Consider the following 16,704-nt stretch of genomic DNA (forward strand, 5'->3'; position numbering starts at 1 on the left):
CAAGAAAGTCTATGAGACTTTTATCTCCAATCAATCACTAAAAAGCTAAATATTGTAAAAGTAGTACTGCTATGACTTTGAAATGTCTCTTTCTACACATTTCATCATGAATAATTTTAAGAGACTTTTGATCGATTATTTATTAATTGTATATGTAGGCTTTATAATAAATTTTAATAATTATGAAAAAAAGCTGAAAGTAGAACAGTGACTCAAGTGGTAGAGCACTAGCCTTGAGAAAAGAAGTTCAGGGAGAGCACCTAGGCCCTGAGTTCAAGCCCCAGGACTGGTAGATAATAATGATAATAAAATAACAATATAAGAGAAGCATTTAGTATTTGAGAGTGGCTTATTGTTTGAATCAACATATGCCTTCTTATTATCCTAGCCAAATGTCTCAGCTGTCAAGGTCTTCAGTGACTTACCATGTTAATGACCCTGTTGTTCTTAAATGTTTCATTGGGGATTCTTTACATTGAGTATGTGGGCACATGCAGTAGCTCCATTCAGAATGTCCCAAGATTTGGAAAACATAATAGTGAATAAAATTACACATAAGCTGGCAAGGATAGGAGATAGAGGCAGGTCACAGGACGAGGTGCCACCCTTACTTGTGGGCTATGATCCCAAAGGTGTCTAGAATGATGCCCAAAGAAAACCTCAAGTGTTCACAGCCAACTCTTCATTGGTAACAGTTTTTCTGAGATTTCTCCTAGTGGGGAGTCTTCTCTGTACATTACTACAATGGAACACCTGGACTGCAACTGGTGCGGCTAGGCCCTGTGTGACAGTTGAATGTCATGCATGCCCATGGGGCTTCAACCTCACCTGCGTGACACACAGTTCCCAATGCCCCCCAGCATGTCCTGTAGTTCCTGATGCATAAGGCAGCTTGTTGGTAAGATAATTTTTGAGCCAGGTTCTGGTGGCTCATGCCTGTAATCTTAGTGACTCGGGAATCTGAGATCTGAGAATCACGGTTTAAAGACAACCCAGGCAGAAAAATCCATGAGGCTCTTATCTCCAGTTATCCACCAGAAAGAAAACTGGAAGTGGAGCTGTGGCTCAAAGTGGTAGAGTGCTATCCTTGATGCAAAAAAGCTCAGAGATAGCGCCCAGGCCCTGAGTTCAAGCCCCATGACTGAAAAAAATGTATATAATTATTTTTGAAAGCATAAGAGAACTATAAACGTAGTCTTGTAGGTTTACAAGTTATCATTTTTTTCTGTTGGCTGCTGAGTTATTCATCTTCCTCTTTAAGTCCTCTCTCACTTCTCATGAATAAAAATGAAGTGGGAATGAATTATCTTTCCAACAATGTTCTGCTGTGGTCACTAGCATCTTAAAGCACACACTTGAAGACAAATAATTTGCAAAACATCATTTGGTACTGGACAAATAAACCATAAAGTAGAGTAGAAAAGACTAGAGAAAATAATAAGATATTGGATATATGAGGGTTTATAGCAATAATAAAATTACTTTCCTGATTTTTGCATTCCAGAAACTACAGTTTAGATGAGCTACCACAGCCTGAATAAGTTACACAAGTTTGTTATATAGCATGAGTGGAAGCAAATCTGGATCCTGGGTCTTTTAGCTCTAGGCCAGTATACTGTCCTTCACTACTAGCTATTCACTGTCTAACTGTATGATGGCAAATGCTTCCAGACTTAATTTGCATTCTGATGCATTTTATTTCTTTCTAGCATCTTCTTTGGTGCTTTATGTCTCTTGCTTCTTTGCTTCTTTTTATGTGTTGAGTTTTCATTGTGTTGAGTAATCTTTTCCCAGATAGCTCCCCTCTGCTTGACTTACAAATTATCCCTTCTACTTATGGTTTTAAATGGGGAGCATTATGCTTTCCTAATGATAAAAAAAAGTTAATCAGTATCTTGATTTGCTGCCTAACAAATTGAGGATTATTATTTTACTTAATCTTTAAAGTTTGAAAATAGTCATGCCTCTAATCAGAGCTACTGAGGAGACAGAGCTGAGCATTATGCTTCAAAGCCATCCTGGGCAAGAAGTCTATGAGACTCTTATCTCCAGTTAACCACCAAAGAGCTGGAAGTGGGGCTGTGGCTTATGTGGTAGACCACTAGCCTTGAGCTAAAAAGCTCAGGGACAATGCCCATTCCCTGAGTTCAAGCCCCAGGACTGGCACAAAAACAAAAGACAAAAATTACCAAAAGAAGTTTCGAAAACAAGACAGAGAATTCTACTATATCATCCAGTTAGCTTCCTCTGATTCAACTTTATAATCACCAATTGCTCTTGGCTTCTATAGGCAGCTAGATTTATTTATTCCAAAACTTATTTTCTGTGATTGCCTATTCTGAACTGAAATCTTAGCCTTTCTGTTCAGTTTCTTCAGTGGGCATCTTACAAACTGCTTGAATTCTAGGATGTGTCCAAATAAAGAAGAATGATGGCTCTGTCCCTATGTGGTATCATAATGCCGTATGAGGTGCAGAGTTTTCCATTATTTTCATTATTCATCTACACATGGTTTTCATTTCAGAGTGTTCAGATGTGTTTTTGTTACATATATCAACTGTTGGTCAATCTGTATTTCATGAGAAAATAGTCATTAAAACAGGATTTCCTAATAAATGTCAGTGAGAGTATACTCATTTACTCCTTATTTGTGGACATTAACAGGGCTGGAAGAGACATGGCTTTTACTGCTACTTGATTGGCCATACACTTTCCACATTCACAGAAGCAAACCAGACGTGCAACAATGAGAAGGCCTACTTAACAACAGTTGAAGACAGGTAGGTAACTGTTGTAATTTTGTTTTAAATATCTGGGTGCTGGTGGCTCATGCCTGTAATCCTAGCTACTCAGGTGGCTGAGATCTTGAGGATCATGATTCCAAGTAAGCTGGGGCAGGAAAGTCTCCATGAGACTCTTACCTCCAATTAACCACTCAAAAACCAGATATAGCACTGTGGCTCAAGTGGTAGAGAATAGTCTCAGGGGCAGTGCCCAGGCCCTGAGTTCAAGCCCTACAACTGACAAAATAAAAAGAATGTGACATTGTACATACTTTTCAGTAAAGTTTAAATATTGGCATGCTCTGAAGTTCGGAGAGAAGTATGTGTGATCTTCAGATTTATTGTGTATAATTTAGTCAACACATTGAGAATGCTGTTCTTATTTGGGTTCTTCATCACAAGTATAAAATACTTTTTGCCTCTTTCGGTCCTCTAGAGAAAAATTCAGAAGAGTTTACTAATGTAGCTGCTGACCTATTCCTTGTCAAAATTTAAAGCAGGAAAAACAAATACAGATTGTCAATTCAAAACCCCACCTTCTGTCTTTACCACTGCTCCCACCAAATGGGAGGAGAGAGAGGACTGAGAATGAGGATACAGAAGGTGAGACCCAGTGAAAGTCACTTTTTCTTCAAGTGCACTCGCACCTCAGATCATGTCTGTGACTTCATTTCTCTCCCTCTCCCTTGCTAGCCAGAAAGCAGTCCTGCCCCAGAACCAGCTGGGCATCCTTTCAGAATCCAATTTAACATCACCCGGAGAGTACAACAGACTCCATCATTGAGGCACCAGTTCCCAAGACTGGCCCTCACCCCTTCAGTTCAGACATGAATTGTGCCAAATACGAATTGTTCAGTTCAGATATGAATTGTATTGTTCCCTCTGTGTGTTTGAAAGACCAGCTACGGATCAGTGTTCTCACAGCCCCTTCCTTGAATTCTGTTGATTAGCCAGAACAGCTCAGAGAACTCAAGGAAACACACTTCCTGGTTAGTGATAAGGGATATATTAAACCATATTGGTAAAGAGACCCATGGCGTTGTATTGTAGGAGTGTGTGGAACCCCAGTGTGTTTTCCAGGAGCATGGCTCTCTGGGAACCCTCACCTGGTCAGCCTTTAGATTGGAAGCTCTGGGATTTTTATGGAGACTTCATTGTGGAGGCATGCTTGTTAATAGAATGGAGAAACTCGTTAAAAAGCCATCCAGGGCATGCATGGCACAGCGCCCTCTGGAATGAGAGCAGTTAGCATGTCCTAGGATCCGGCAAAGTGGGTTCAAATTAGAAGCCTGTGATCTATGAGAAAAACGAAAGAAATATATATCACACAGAATAGTTGGTTTTCTCCATCTTTCCTCTTCTCCCCCCTTCACTATGCTTAGGTAATAGACTGATAGGTCAAGGACATCAAAGGGGCCGAGTTTTTCATGTACCTTTGATGGCTAATGTCCTCTCCATCTTTGTGTTCACTTATTGTGCTCTTTCTTCTGCTGTTGAAGCTTGGATTATGTACCTAAGAAACTTAAAATGTCTATTTTATTTACTATAAAGAGGATAAATATTATTAAGTTTTGGCACAGTAAATTATATTTAGGGTCCTTTCAAGGCACATGCAGTAAAAATCTAGGAGACACCAATGTTTAGAACTCATTGACAAAATGCTATAAAGGGGCAATATTTATCGAGATTCATTGTAGTCATAAATTGATATGTTGAATTGAAATCTCTTCATATAACTAAATATCATATGTATAATATACAGTGAATATAAAAGAATTGTACTTCAACTCATTTTTCCCTCTTGTGTGCAGCATAATAGCACACAGACATAAGCAAACACTTGAAAAATCAGCATGCAGATAGTTTTAATCTTACAAGCGACAAAAATGGCTCACAATTAAGTACCATATGGATATGTTCTTGGACACATTATAGGTGAGCTATTGGAGAAATATGTTCAATATTTCACTACATTTTTTCTATTTTTTTCTTGTGTATTTTTAAAGATAGATAGGTAGGAGCTCACTGTTGTTCAGTTTAATTTTTAGACATTTAAGAAAAATAACTTGCAATTGAAGCTGTTGTTTGTTCTACTTGGGGTATAGAATTATCCAGCCTAAAGTCAAATAAATATTATGTTATGACCAAGGCTCTGTAGGTTCCTTCTCTGCTCTGGAGTCTCTAGTGCTCCTGAAAGATTTGGTTTCCACTTTCCTCTTGTTCCAGAAAGAGACATATGTCTGTGTTGCTGCCTCCATTGATTCATATTAGTTGATGAAGGAAATTTGTGGTTGCCATGCCAACTGAATTGCATTGTTATCAACTTATGCTAGCTCCAAAGATGAGAAGAGGAAGGAAGAGAAAGTGTGAGAATTTACGATTCTGCCCCAGCTCTTTCTTGAGATCGATTTTCTGCTTCCTTGTTATTTTTTTGTGGTTCTCTGTTTCAGATCTGAGACTTGAGAATGAAATTGAGGAGGCAAAAAAAAAAAATCCATGTAGATAATTCCATTTGTACTACTGTTTTACTTGCTTACTTGAGAATTGGGTAGAGTACACAATCTGTTTAAAACATGAACTGATATATAAAACATTTACAAAATTGTTATAGTTTTCTCCTCTTAGTTTTCAAAGTGCTCATATATATATATATTATCAAACTGAATTACAGAGAGGTTACAGTTTCATACATTAGGCATTGGATACATTTCTTGTACTGTTTGTTACCTCGTCCCTCATTCCCCCCTCCCCCTCCCTCCTTCCCTTCCCCCTCCCCCCCATGAGTTGTTCAGTTGTTCAGTTCATTTTCATCAAACAGTTTGTAAGTATTGCTTTTGTAGTTGTTTGTCTTTTTTTAACCCTGTGTCTCTTGATTTTGGTATTCCCTTCCAATTTCCTGGTTCTAATACCAGTATACACGGTTTCCAATATACTCAGATAAGATACAGAGATAGTGTAGGCACAACCACAGGAGGGTGATACAAGAACATCATCAATAATAGAGGCTACAGTTACATATGGCACGTTGAAAGTATTTACAACTGTGATATAACAATCGTTTCCATAACATGGAGTTCATTTCACTTAGCATTATCTTATGTGTTCATAAGGGTATAGCTATTGGGCTCTTGTGATCCTTTGCTGTGACTTGCCTAAACCTGTGCTAATTATTCCCTATAACGGAGACCATATAGTCCATGTTTCTTTGGGTCTGGCTCCAAAGTGCTGTTATTTTGAAGAAAGGCAAAGAGCTCAGCGAAGACTAGAGAAACGGCTGAGGGTATTTGAAAGATTTAATTTTACTCAGCTATATGATACTTTCCCTTTGTAAACTTATACTTCTTTAGTGAACTTTATTATACTTAAAGTGATTGTAAGTATAATGCAGTGGGCTGGAATAACCAACTCTATCATAGCTCAAGCAGAATAGAACTGAAATGCTTTCCATGCCAATAATTTTGTTCCAATTACATAATCTGAAAATGGATTGTTTTCCTGATGAACTTTCTTATCATTTTCATTCAGAAAAATCAGGTAAATGTTTCTAAACACTACCTAATGTTTGATTTTTTTAAAAAAAGATATGAACAAGCATTCCTGACTAGCTTGGTTGGATTGAGGCCTGAGAAATACTTTTGGACAGGACTTTCAGATATACAAAACAAAGGCACATTTCAGTGGACGGTGGCAGAGGATGTGCAGTTCACCCACTGGAATTCGGACATGCCAGGTATGTGCTTTGCTCTGCTTACGGATTTTATCTACCCTGAGAATCTGTCAAGCAAGGCCTCTTGAGCCCCTGTGTTCCTCTCCAGGGGAGAAAAAGTTGCTCCATTCTTTGGTACTGGTCTTGGAAAATGACAAGTACAACGAGAATGTTCCAAATGGTTTACTTGTGTCTGAAAACTAAAAACTATAAGAGGTAGCTATGAGGTGTTTGTATACAGTGAATAACAATACTAGTGTGCTATAGTGATGGCACTAAGGAGAGTGCTTGTGTGGAATTCCAACACCTTATCTCAGGGTGGGAGATGAGGCTTAAGTGGTTGAAGCTCCTGCTTAGTAAGTGTAAGGCCCTGAGTTTAAATCCCAGTCCCACTAAAACAACAACAAAAGAGATACCTCATCTTTATGGTTAACCCTTTATCTGCATGGAATTTGTTTTTATCCTTCTAATAACTGCGCAAGGGAAAGGGGGAATCCAAAACCTTAATGTGACCAGAAAACACCCAAGCAGCAATTTAGATGAATCTCTGTGGTCGCCAGATCAGTGTGACTTAGATATGGGGCACCACGTTTCATTTGCTTTTGTTAGGGATTGTAAGTAGTTCTGAAATTGACTCTGAAAGATTCCTCGTCTTCTCTCTACACAGGAACCATTGGCATAGTATCACAACATGATGTTCAGAGCATTCAATAACAAAAATAGTTCATTTTGTTTGAGTCAAAACCTAAATAGTTCAAGTGTATCAAGTGTATGAAATTATTGCTTGTTCAAACACATTCTAATTTCTGGGTTTTTTTTGAATTTGCACTCCCCTCAGTTTTCTGTTTTTTTTTTTTTGCCAGTCCTGGTGCTTGGACTCAGGGCCTGAGCACTGTCCCTGGCTTCTTTTTGCTCAAAGCTAGCACTCTGCCACTTGAGCCACAGCACCTCTTCTGGCCGTTTTCTGTATATGTGGTGCTGGGGAATCGAACCCAGGGCCTCATGTATACGAGGCAAACGCTCTTGCCACTAGGCCATATCCCCAACCCCCCCCCCCTCAGTTTTCAATAAGAAAAATGGATCCCTAATCTTAACAATGCAATCCTTGTTTAATTATTAAATGTTGTGAAAAATAGATTTTTTGAAGCTGGGTAGAATATTAAAAATGGAATGCATGATTTAAAAACAACAATCTTGACAGCAGTAACTCTTATAGTCTAGCTTTTCTTTGACTTCATGCTCTTCCAGTTCTAAGAAATGAATCTGGGAACAGATATCTTAAGGAGGAAAAATCTGACCAAAGTAGAGCCTGAGATCAGTTGTAGCCATTGTCAGAGGACATCTTTGGTAAAAGAGTGATGGTTCCCATTGAAGGAAGTTTGACTTTAAGAGGAGGAGATGACCATAAGAACCAGCGAAAACCCTTTGGGTATTAGGAAATACAGAATTTTAGAGAACAGATGCTAAAAGCAATGTGTCTAAGAACTGTGAGAATGAAATTTAAATACTACTGTTCTTTACAATGCTACTAATAAAAAGAGTCCTGATACCATTTTAAAACTCTAATCTTGGCCAATTACTAATTGGAAATAGCCATACTTATAAAGCAGACTGATAAAACTATTAAACTTCATACTATCATCATTTTATTCGATAGGCTTTTTAAAATTTAGACCATAACTCTATAAAGACCAATTGTTTGCATTTTAACATGAAGAAGCGAGTGTACAATAGTTGAGCAACTTCCTTAAAATCTCTCCTGGAGCTGTCTTGTTTTGAAATCTATGAAGAACCTGGCTTCTAGCTGGGTGTGGTGGCACATGTTTGTGATCTTAGCACTCAGGAGACCAAGACTGGATAATTAGGAGCTTCATGCAGGGTTAGAGTGAGTTTGGAGCTAGCTGGATCACATCAAGATCCTGCCTAAAAAAAAAAAATAAATACATAAAAAATAAAAATAAAAAGGATAAAAGAAAATTGGCTCTCTATGGACCTTAGAGTGGAAGGGGGAGCTCTGAAACAATAAAATGTGCAAAAGGGAAGGCAGGAAGCCAGCCCAGAGGGAAACACCATTATTTTTGCCATTATGGAAAATTTGATCCTACCATTAGTATAGTATCATTAGATGCCTGTGTATGATATGCTGCCGAGTATCAGTAATACAAAATAGGATCAAAGCTCCTTGTACCTCAGATCATAATCCTACCTACTGGGGCTGAGGTATAGACCACACAAATAAAAGACATAAATGATTTGAAAATAAATGGTTTGAAAGGGCACAAACTGACTGCTCAATCCTAATGACAGACCTCTCCATTGTATCACTGTCCGCAGGACTTACGGCGTACCTTCCCACTCAACCTTGTACTGTCTTCTGGGAGCACAGGAGCCCTTCAGCAAGCACCTACTGATTGAATCATACTTTGTTTTCATGCAGGGCGAAAAGCAGGATGTGTGGCCATGAGAACTGGGATTGCAGGAGGCTTATGGGATGTCTTGAAATGTGATGAAAAAGCCAAGTTTGTGTGTAAACACTGGGCAGAGGGAGTAACTCGTCCACCGGAGCCCACCACAACTCCCGAGCCCAAATGTCCAGAGGATTGGGGTGCCTCCAGTAAAACAAGCTTGTGTTTCAAGGCAGGTATCGATTACTAAGTAGATAAAGAATCGGAGTATCCACCAATCTAATCAAGAACTCCCCCACCCTCAAGGAATAAAAACAAACGAGAAAAAAAATCAGAAAACAAAAACTGCTTTACCCAGATTCCACTGGCAGAAATTTTGTGCTCTTGATTAGGAGACTGCCTGGATATCAATTGCTCTTAAAAATTCTTTGGAGTCCATTAGTGACTAATGGAATCTGGCCCCAAACAAAAATAAAACAAAAACAAACCAGCAAGAAGACACAACTCACAGAAGTCTGCTTCATCATCATTTTTCCCTCTCCACGTCTCACCTCTTTTACTTCTATCCTAAGTTTCTGATTCTCTTCATCTTCTTTTGTTTGTTTCTTGAACTTGGGTCTTGCTAGGTAAGTGCTTTATCATTTGAGCCATACTTTTAGATTTGCAGATAGGGTCTCAGGCTTTTAGTATAGACCTCCTATCTCTGCTTCCTAAGTAGCTAAGATTATTATAGGTGTGTGACGATTCCTTTCACTTTGATCAAGATCCTTTGCATCATCTCCTTTTTGCCTTCCTCATAGAGCCTGAGTTTTTAGTTAACTGATGAACTAGGCTGTAATTATTCCCTCCAGGCATTGTAAAGAAAATGCTCCATTTTTTTCAGATTTATATCCAACTGCTTATACTGTGAAGAGATAAAGGCTAATAGGTAGGAACGCATGGTCTATCAATGCTACTTAAATGGTAATTCAGCATCTTACTAGTATCTCCTACATTGTTAGGTGTGACCATCCATTTTGTCCTTGTGCAATGAAGTTTACTGGAATAAATACTTAGCCAAACAAATACAGGAACAAAAACAATACAAATACAAATCCCTCTGAATTAAGGAGTTGAATTATCTATCAGTCTGGAAAACATCACTGCTTAATAATATTGTCCTGCTCTCAGATGAGATCGGGTGCATTCAGGGTGGTATGGCCGTAGACCTGCTCTCAGGATATCTTTTATTCAGTCCCTTTGAATGGCTTATTCCTGGGATATGCTTTGTAAAAGAGATTTGCAAGACTTCCATCAGGGCCTGGGGACACAGGTCAGAGAGCTTGCCTAGCATGTGAGGCCCCTTAAATTGACAGCATTGAAAAAGTTTTTAAAAAGCCACACGTGTGAGCATGAAGCTATGGAGTCCTCTCTAATCCAGAAGGGTAGGGGAAGTTTAGGCAGTTGAGCTGCTTACCCAACTAGTAAGAACAGATATTAATGAGTTCTGCTCAGTGCAATTTGGCCAGTCAGAGTTAACAGCGTAATTTATACTGGACTAAGGCAAATGATTTTGTAAATGGCTCATCTGAGGAGGAATACAAATCAGATATGTGAGCCTTGTAAGTTGAGGTACTCAGGAAGCTTGAGAGCTACAAACATGGAAACTGCTCAAGAGAACTCTACTGAGATGGATCAAGTCCAGTTCGGGTTTACTGATGACCTGAGCAGACAAAGGCCACTGGAAGCAATCCCTTTTCTCCATGAGTGCATTGTGATGTTAAGACAATGGACTCGTGAGAGGCGATGAATGAAAATTTAAAAACTCTCCGATACTGTTTGCCTATTGGCCTACCAATATCTCAGTTTGTCCCAGTGGATTCCATTTATTCTATGGCTCTGCTGTCTTCCATAGCATATGACACAGTCACTAGATGATAAAATCTATTAAATTTAGTTTAACAACCAGTTTCTTCCTTGTGAGTGTCTGTCATTGTGTGTGTTCAATAGTTGTTAAAAGATGCAACTGTTAGGAAAAAGAGGTAAGGCAGTTCTGAAGGATGCCACCTGCAAAACGTTGAAAGTCTGCCAAGAAACTCACTGTTTAAGCAAAATAGAACAACAAAATCTGGCACAGTTCCAGGGAGGTAGTCTTCCTTATTCATTTTTGTTTTCCTTATCTTAAAAATGTATTAATGATTTTGTATCTCAAAGGCATCTTCACACTTAACCAAATTACTCTTGTCTTCCTTTCCCAGTGAGCTCTGTATCTCATTTATATCCTTTCTGCTCCTAAGATTCCACTCTGACTTCTCCTGTGGTAGAAATGCTTTTATTCTCTAATGTTTCCTCAACAAAATCATCTCCCAAATTTGGCTACCCAAATAGCTACTTCTAAATTGCTTTTAATCAAGAGAATTACATTGTTTGGGGGAAAATTACAATGCTTTACTTTTCTGTAAATGAAGTGCCAGCAAAAGCAAATGATTATTGCTCTTGATTTTATAAGCAATGAAGCATAACATAATTTCTGAAATCTTATAATCTTCAGCTGTTTGCAAGAGGAAAACATGAGAAGAAAACCTGGTTTGAATCTCGAGATTTTTGTCGAGCTCTGGGTGGAGAGCTAGCTAGTATCAACAACAAAGAGGAGCAACTAACAATATGGAGATTGATCACGTAAGTACCTTTTCTAGACAATTCTCTTTGTTCTTACCTACTTGGTGCTGATTACGTTCAGAAAAGATTTCTGAAATGGTTGCTTCAGGCTGCAACTTCAAGCAATTATACTACCAACCTGTTTTGATTTCATTTGGGCTCAAAATCCTGTTCTTTTTTTTTATTTTATTTTATTTTTTTTATTTTTATTTTTTTTTAGCTGTTGTTTTTTATTTATTTATTTTTTTTTTTCTCAAATTTTTATTATCAAACTGACGTACAGAGAGGTTACAGTATCATATGTTGGGCATTGGATACATTTCTTGTACTGTTTGTTGCCTTGTCCCTCATGCCCCCCTCCCTCCCCCCCTTTCCCTCCCCCCCAGTTGTTCAGTTCACTTACACCAACGAGTTTTGCAAGTATTGCTTTTGTAGTTATTTCTCTTTTTTTACCCTGTGTCTCTCGAATTTGGTATTCCCTTTGAATTTCCTACTTCCAATACCAGTAAACACGGTTTCCAATATACTCAGATAAGATTACAGAGATAGTGTAGGTACAAACATAGGAAGGTGATACAAAACATTATCAATAATAGAAACTACACATACACATAGGACGTTGAAAGTAGTTACAACTGTGATATATCACTTGTTTCCATAACATGGAGTTCATTTCAATTAGCATCATCTTATGTGTTTCTAAGGGTATAGCTATTGGGCCTTGTGATGCTCTGCTATGGCTTGCCTAAACCCGTACTAATTATTCCCAATAAGGGAGGCCATAGAGTCCATGTTTCTTTGGGTCTGGCTCACTTCACTTAGTATAACTTTTTCCAAGTCCTTCCATTTCCTTACAAATGGAACAATGTCATTCTTTCTGATAGAGGCATAAAATTCCATTGTGTAAATGTACCACATTTTCCTGATCCATTCATCTATGGAGGGGCATCTGGGTTGGTTCCAGCTTCTCGCTATGACAAATTGTGCTGCGATGAACATTGTTGTGCTGGTGGCATTACTGTGATTTTGTTTGTGGGCTTTTGGATAGATACCCAACAGTGGGGCTGCTGGGTCATAGGGGAGTTCTATATTGAGCCTTCTGAGGAATCTCCATACTGCTTGCCAGAGTGGCTGAACCAGTTTACATTCCCACCACTTTTATAGATAGAAATCCATCAGGAAATTGCTCTGTAAAAGTCTAAGACATGCAATACATGTGTGTTGGATGGATGGATAGATGAATGAATGAATGAATGCCTGTCTTTTAATATGTTACAATGATTTGTTCTCAAGCAGTAGCCTCTTTTCAGGATATTCATGGATTACACCAAAATGCACATCTATTGCACAATGTGTAGATTAAGTGAATAACTTCCTTTACTTTTGTACTAATTTCTGTCTTGGAGGTAATTTTCAAATCTCATTTGGTTACCATATTTGTTATAGCCAATAGCATATGCTTTCTTTATGATTTCAGGGCCAGTGGAAATTACCATGAACTGTTCTGGTTGGGATTGACATATGGAAGTCCTTCAGAGGGTTTTACCTGGAGTGATGGTTCTCCCGTGAGTAATCTGATTTACTATCACTTTCTTACCATTGTGTTTTATTTTTATCTATTTTTCAGGGTAGGGGTGTTGAAGATTGACCCCAGAACCTAGTAATGGCTAAACAAGCTTATACTACTTGAACCATTCCCCCAACTTTCAGTCAGTTTGCTTTACAGCCATAAAGCAGGCTTTGTTTGGACTTGAATCCTCCTAACTCTGCTTTCTGAGTACCTTGGATTACAGGTGTCTGCTACCTTTCCTGGCTTGTATTTAGATAGGGTCTTGCTGACTCTTGTCAGGGTGGGACATGATCCACAATCCTGTTGTTGCTAACTCTGAAGTAGTCCTGTATTTATTTTGCTGTTTTCCTTTGCCCTAGTGCATAGTGTGTCTGGTCATTATGATAACCTGAGACAGCATGTGATTAAAATAAACTCAGTTTTAGAACTACTATCTTACTCTGGCCCCTGTTTGCCAAAAGCATAGTTATGATGACAAAGCTGAAGCAAACAACCCACCGTCAACTAGTTTATCTTAAAACAATCTTTGCTCTATACAAACCAGGTGTGTTGTTAGACCTCTTCACAAGTGAGTGTTTTGCAGCTCCTATAGACCCAAAGAAAGGAGTCAACTTTGACATTCCCTTTAGTAGCGGTCAGACTTTTGTACACTTCTCCATTCTCAGAATTGGAGAAGTGAGAAATCATGGTACTTGATGGCAAGTACTTGCGGAGTCATCAAAGGATTTGTTTTTGTATATTTCTCATCCTATGTCCTTTTATAACCTACCTGCAACTAGAGTAAGATGGTTTGGAGTGAGGGCCATCTAGCCCTGGGCCATAGAGGCCCATAACATCAGTTGGTATATGATGGACAGAGATGAGCTATCTGTGGACAGCTACCAGTATGGGTATTTTGTATGGCCCATGAATAGTAATCTAAATATCCATTTGGCTCTTGGCAGTCAAAACAAGTTTTCCCACCCTTATTAAATGGTTACATTGAAATGTGAATTTTTATGTTTAGATCTCTGGGAAAGAGATCATTATGCTCAATCCAAAAGCTGTGTGGCTCTAATTGCTTACTTAAAACTCCATAGAAGCCGGGCACTGGTGGCTTATGCCAGTTATCCTACTCAGGAGGCTGAGATCTAAGGATCACAGTTCAAATACAACCCAGGCAGGAAAGTCTGTGAGACACTTATCCTCCATAAATTACTCAGAAAAGGCCAAAAGTGGTGCTGTAGCTCAAGTAGTAGAGTGTTAGCCTTGAGCCAATGAAGCTCAGGGACAGCGCCTGGGCCCTGAGTTCAAGCCCTGGGACCAGCACACACGTGCACATGCATGCTCACGCCCCCCCCCCCCCCACTACCACCACCACCACCACCACCACCACCACCACCAAAACTCCATAGAGCACCAAACATCAGAGCCTTCATTTATTTCCACTCTTCATTTTGGCAAAGTTTTCTAACTTTGTTAGTAGTATTTTACGGGCTTTTAAAAAAAATTTATGGGAATAATTGTGCTTCTTTATCCTTACCTCCCTACCTATCTGTTAAAGAGAAAGCTTCCAACCACGCCCTTAATAATGTACATTTAGGAATTTCCAATGCTGAGAAACAGGGAGTTATTTGCTAAGTTTTTCCACTATTTCTTTTTGTTAAGTATTTTTTCTTTCTGTAAACCTTTCTTTTATGGCCCTTGAATCTGTTATATTTAATGAAAGTAAAGAAAACTACATAGTAATAAGATATCAACTGATGAATCAACTTGAAGATTTTCCACAGAATAGAAGCTGTATGTTTCTCACTCATGTTCATAACCTGTGCTTTGAGAACAAAGCTCCTGGTAAGAAAAGTGGATGGATGCTAAAGCAAATGAATCCTCTTTTGTGGTCTGAACAGATGATTGGCAAAGGCCTGCCATAAATGGCTACTGATTACAATCTAATGCTTCTAATACAGCCTCACTCACCTCCCTCTAAACAAAGACCAACTCTAATGTCATTCCAGGTATCATATGAAAACTGGGCTTACGGAGAACCTAATAACTATCAAAATGTTGAATACTGTGGTGAACTGAAGGGTGACCCTGGAATGTCCTGGAATGATATTAACTGTGAACACCTTAACAACTGGATTTGCCAGATACAAAAAGGTATGATTGTCTCTTCTTTTTCCCATTAGCCTTCTGACACCCCACGATATTCCCCTAGTTAGTACAATTAAACAAACAAAATAAGAGGATAAGGCAACTGATTAAGGCAACTCTCAGGGGACCTCCTTTGATACAGTGAGAAAAAAGTTGCTGGGAACAGACAAACATTCCAAAGGAACAGAAGATCAAAAAGGCACCGGGATTCCTGGATAGGAGTCACATTCTCTAGAATTGTTCCCATGATCAGCTGAGTCTGGCCTTTGCTCTGCACTGACAGGAGAGGCCAAGCTTCCTATCCTGGAAAGTATAGTCATGAAAAGGCAATGTGATTGCTTTTTAAAAATTTTCAACTCTCTTTGTGTGCGTGTGTGTGTGTGTGTGTGTGTGTGTGTGTGCGCGCACGCGCGTGCGCTCGTGCACCCATGTGCCAGTCCTGGGGATTGAACTCAAGGCCTATGTTCTGTCCCTGAGGGTTTTTTTTTCCTCTTTAGGCTAGTGCTCTACCAATTGAGCCACAGCTCTTCTTTTGGCTTTTTGGTGGCTACTTGTAGGTAATAGCCTCACAGATTTTCTTATCCAGGCTGGCTTCGAACCACAATCCTCAGATTTCAGTCTCCTGAGTGGCTAGGATTGTAAGCACAAGCCACTGGTGCCCACCAAGGAAATTTCAACTTCTGATTTACATTAGTCATCAAGTAGGTAAAGCTCTCTGTACTTTTTGAAGTACTGATTTCAGAAGCAAATGTTCAGCACTAATACCCATCATAATTTGGACAACTCTGATGCTATTAGACCACGAGGTTACTATTGATGATGATTCTTAAGTATTCCGTATGTCCAAGTCGGTCTTGAGGTCTGAGGATCTAGGATCTCAGGTGAAGATAATCAAGCAAACAAACCAATAAACTACGCTACCCACCAACCAAAATAAAGGTCAACACCAGATTTGTTAAATAGATAAATGGAATCACATTGCCCCCTGCTGTTGGAGAATCACAGTAACGATCCCACTCCTGTTCTTTTCCTTATGCTGCCTTCTGATTAGAATAGACCTTTCAGCTTCCAAATAGATGAGTTAGTTAGCCACATGTTTTTTTAAAGGTCTTTTAGCTAACTGTGACCAGTCGTATCCTTTAAACATTATAAGGAGTTATGTCGATTAAATTATAATACATACATGTCCTAAATAGCATGGTGAAACTTATAATTAATACACACGGATAGATGATAGAAAGAAAGAAACAAAGAAGGAAAGAAGGAAAGAAAGAAAGAAAGAGAGAGAAAGGAAGGAAGGAAAGAAGGAAAGAAAGGAAGAAATCATATTTCTAGAAAATAAAACAGACTTTGATGAGGGATGATGGGGAGGGAAAGGGCAAACAACAGATTCAATGAGGATGAATATGAAGTATTTTGTGTGTACTTATGTAAACTGAGCAATGAAACTTTTGAAATTTCTATCAGAGG

At 38.9% G+C, this 16,704-nt stretch overlaps 1 protein-coding gene across 1 annotated transcript in view; it reads left to right on the forward strand.

Annotated features, from left to right (window-relative positions):
- Mrc1 (mannose receptor C-type 1) overlaps positions 1-16,704 on the forward strand; it is a 77,553-nt gene that overhangs the window by 35,706 nt on the left and 25,143 nt on the right. Inside the window, exons 10-15 of the mRNA XM_048367768.1 lie at positions 2,665-2,780; positions 6,365-6,513; positions 8,927-9,126; positions 11,425-11,552; positions 13,009-13,096; positions 15,096-15,240. Coding sequence (XP_048223725.1) covers positions 2,665-2,780; positions 6,365-6,513; positions 8,927-9,126; positions 11,425-11,552; positions 13,009-13,096; positions 15,096-15,240 — 826 coding nt within the window. The remainder of the gene's footprint in view (positions 1-2,664; positions 2,781-6,364; positions 6,514-8,926; positions 9,127-11,424; positions 11,553-13,008; positions 13,097-15,095; positions 15,241-16,704) is intronic.

Source organism: Perognathus longimembris, chromosome 18, assembly GCF_023159225.1.
Source record: "Perognathus longimembris pacificus isolate PPM17 chromosome 18, ASM2315922v1, whole genome shotgun sequence".
NCBI lineage: Eukaryota > Metazoa > Chordata > Mammalia > Rodentia > Heteromyidae > Perognathus > Perognathus longimembris.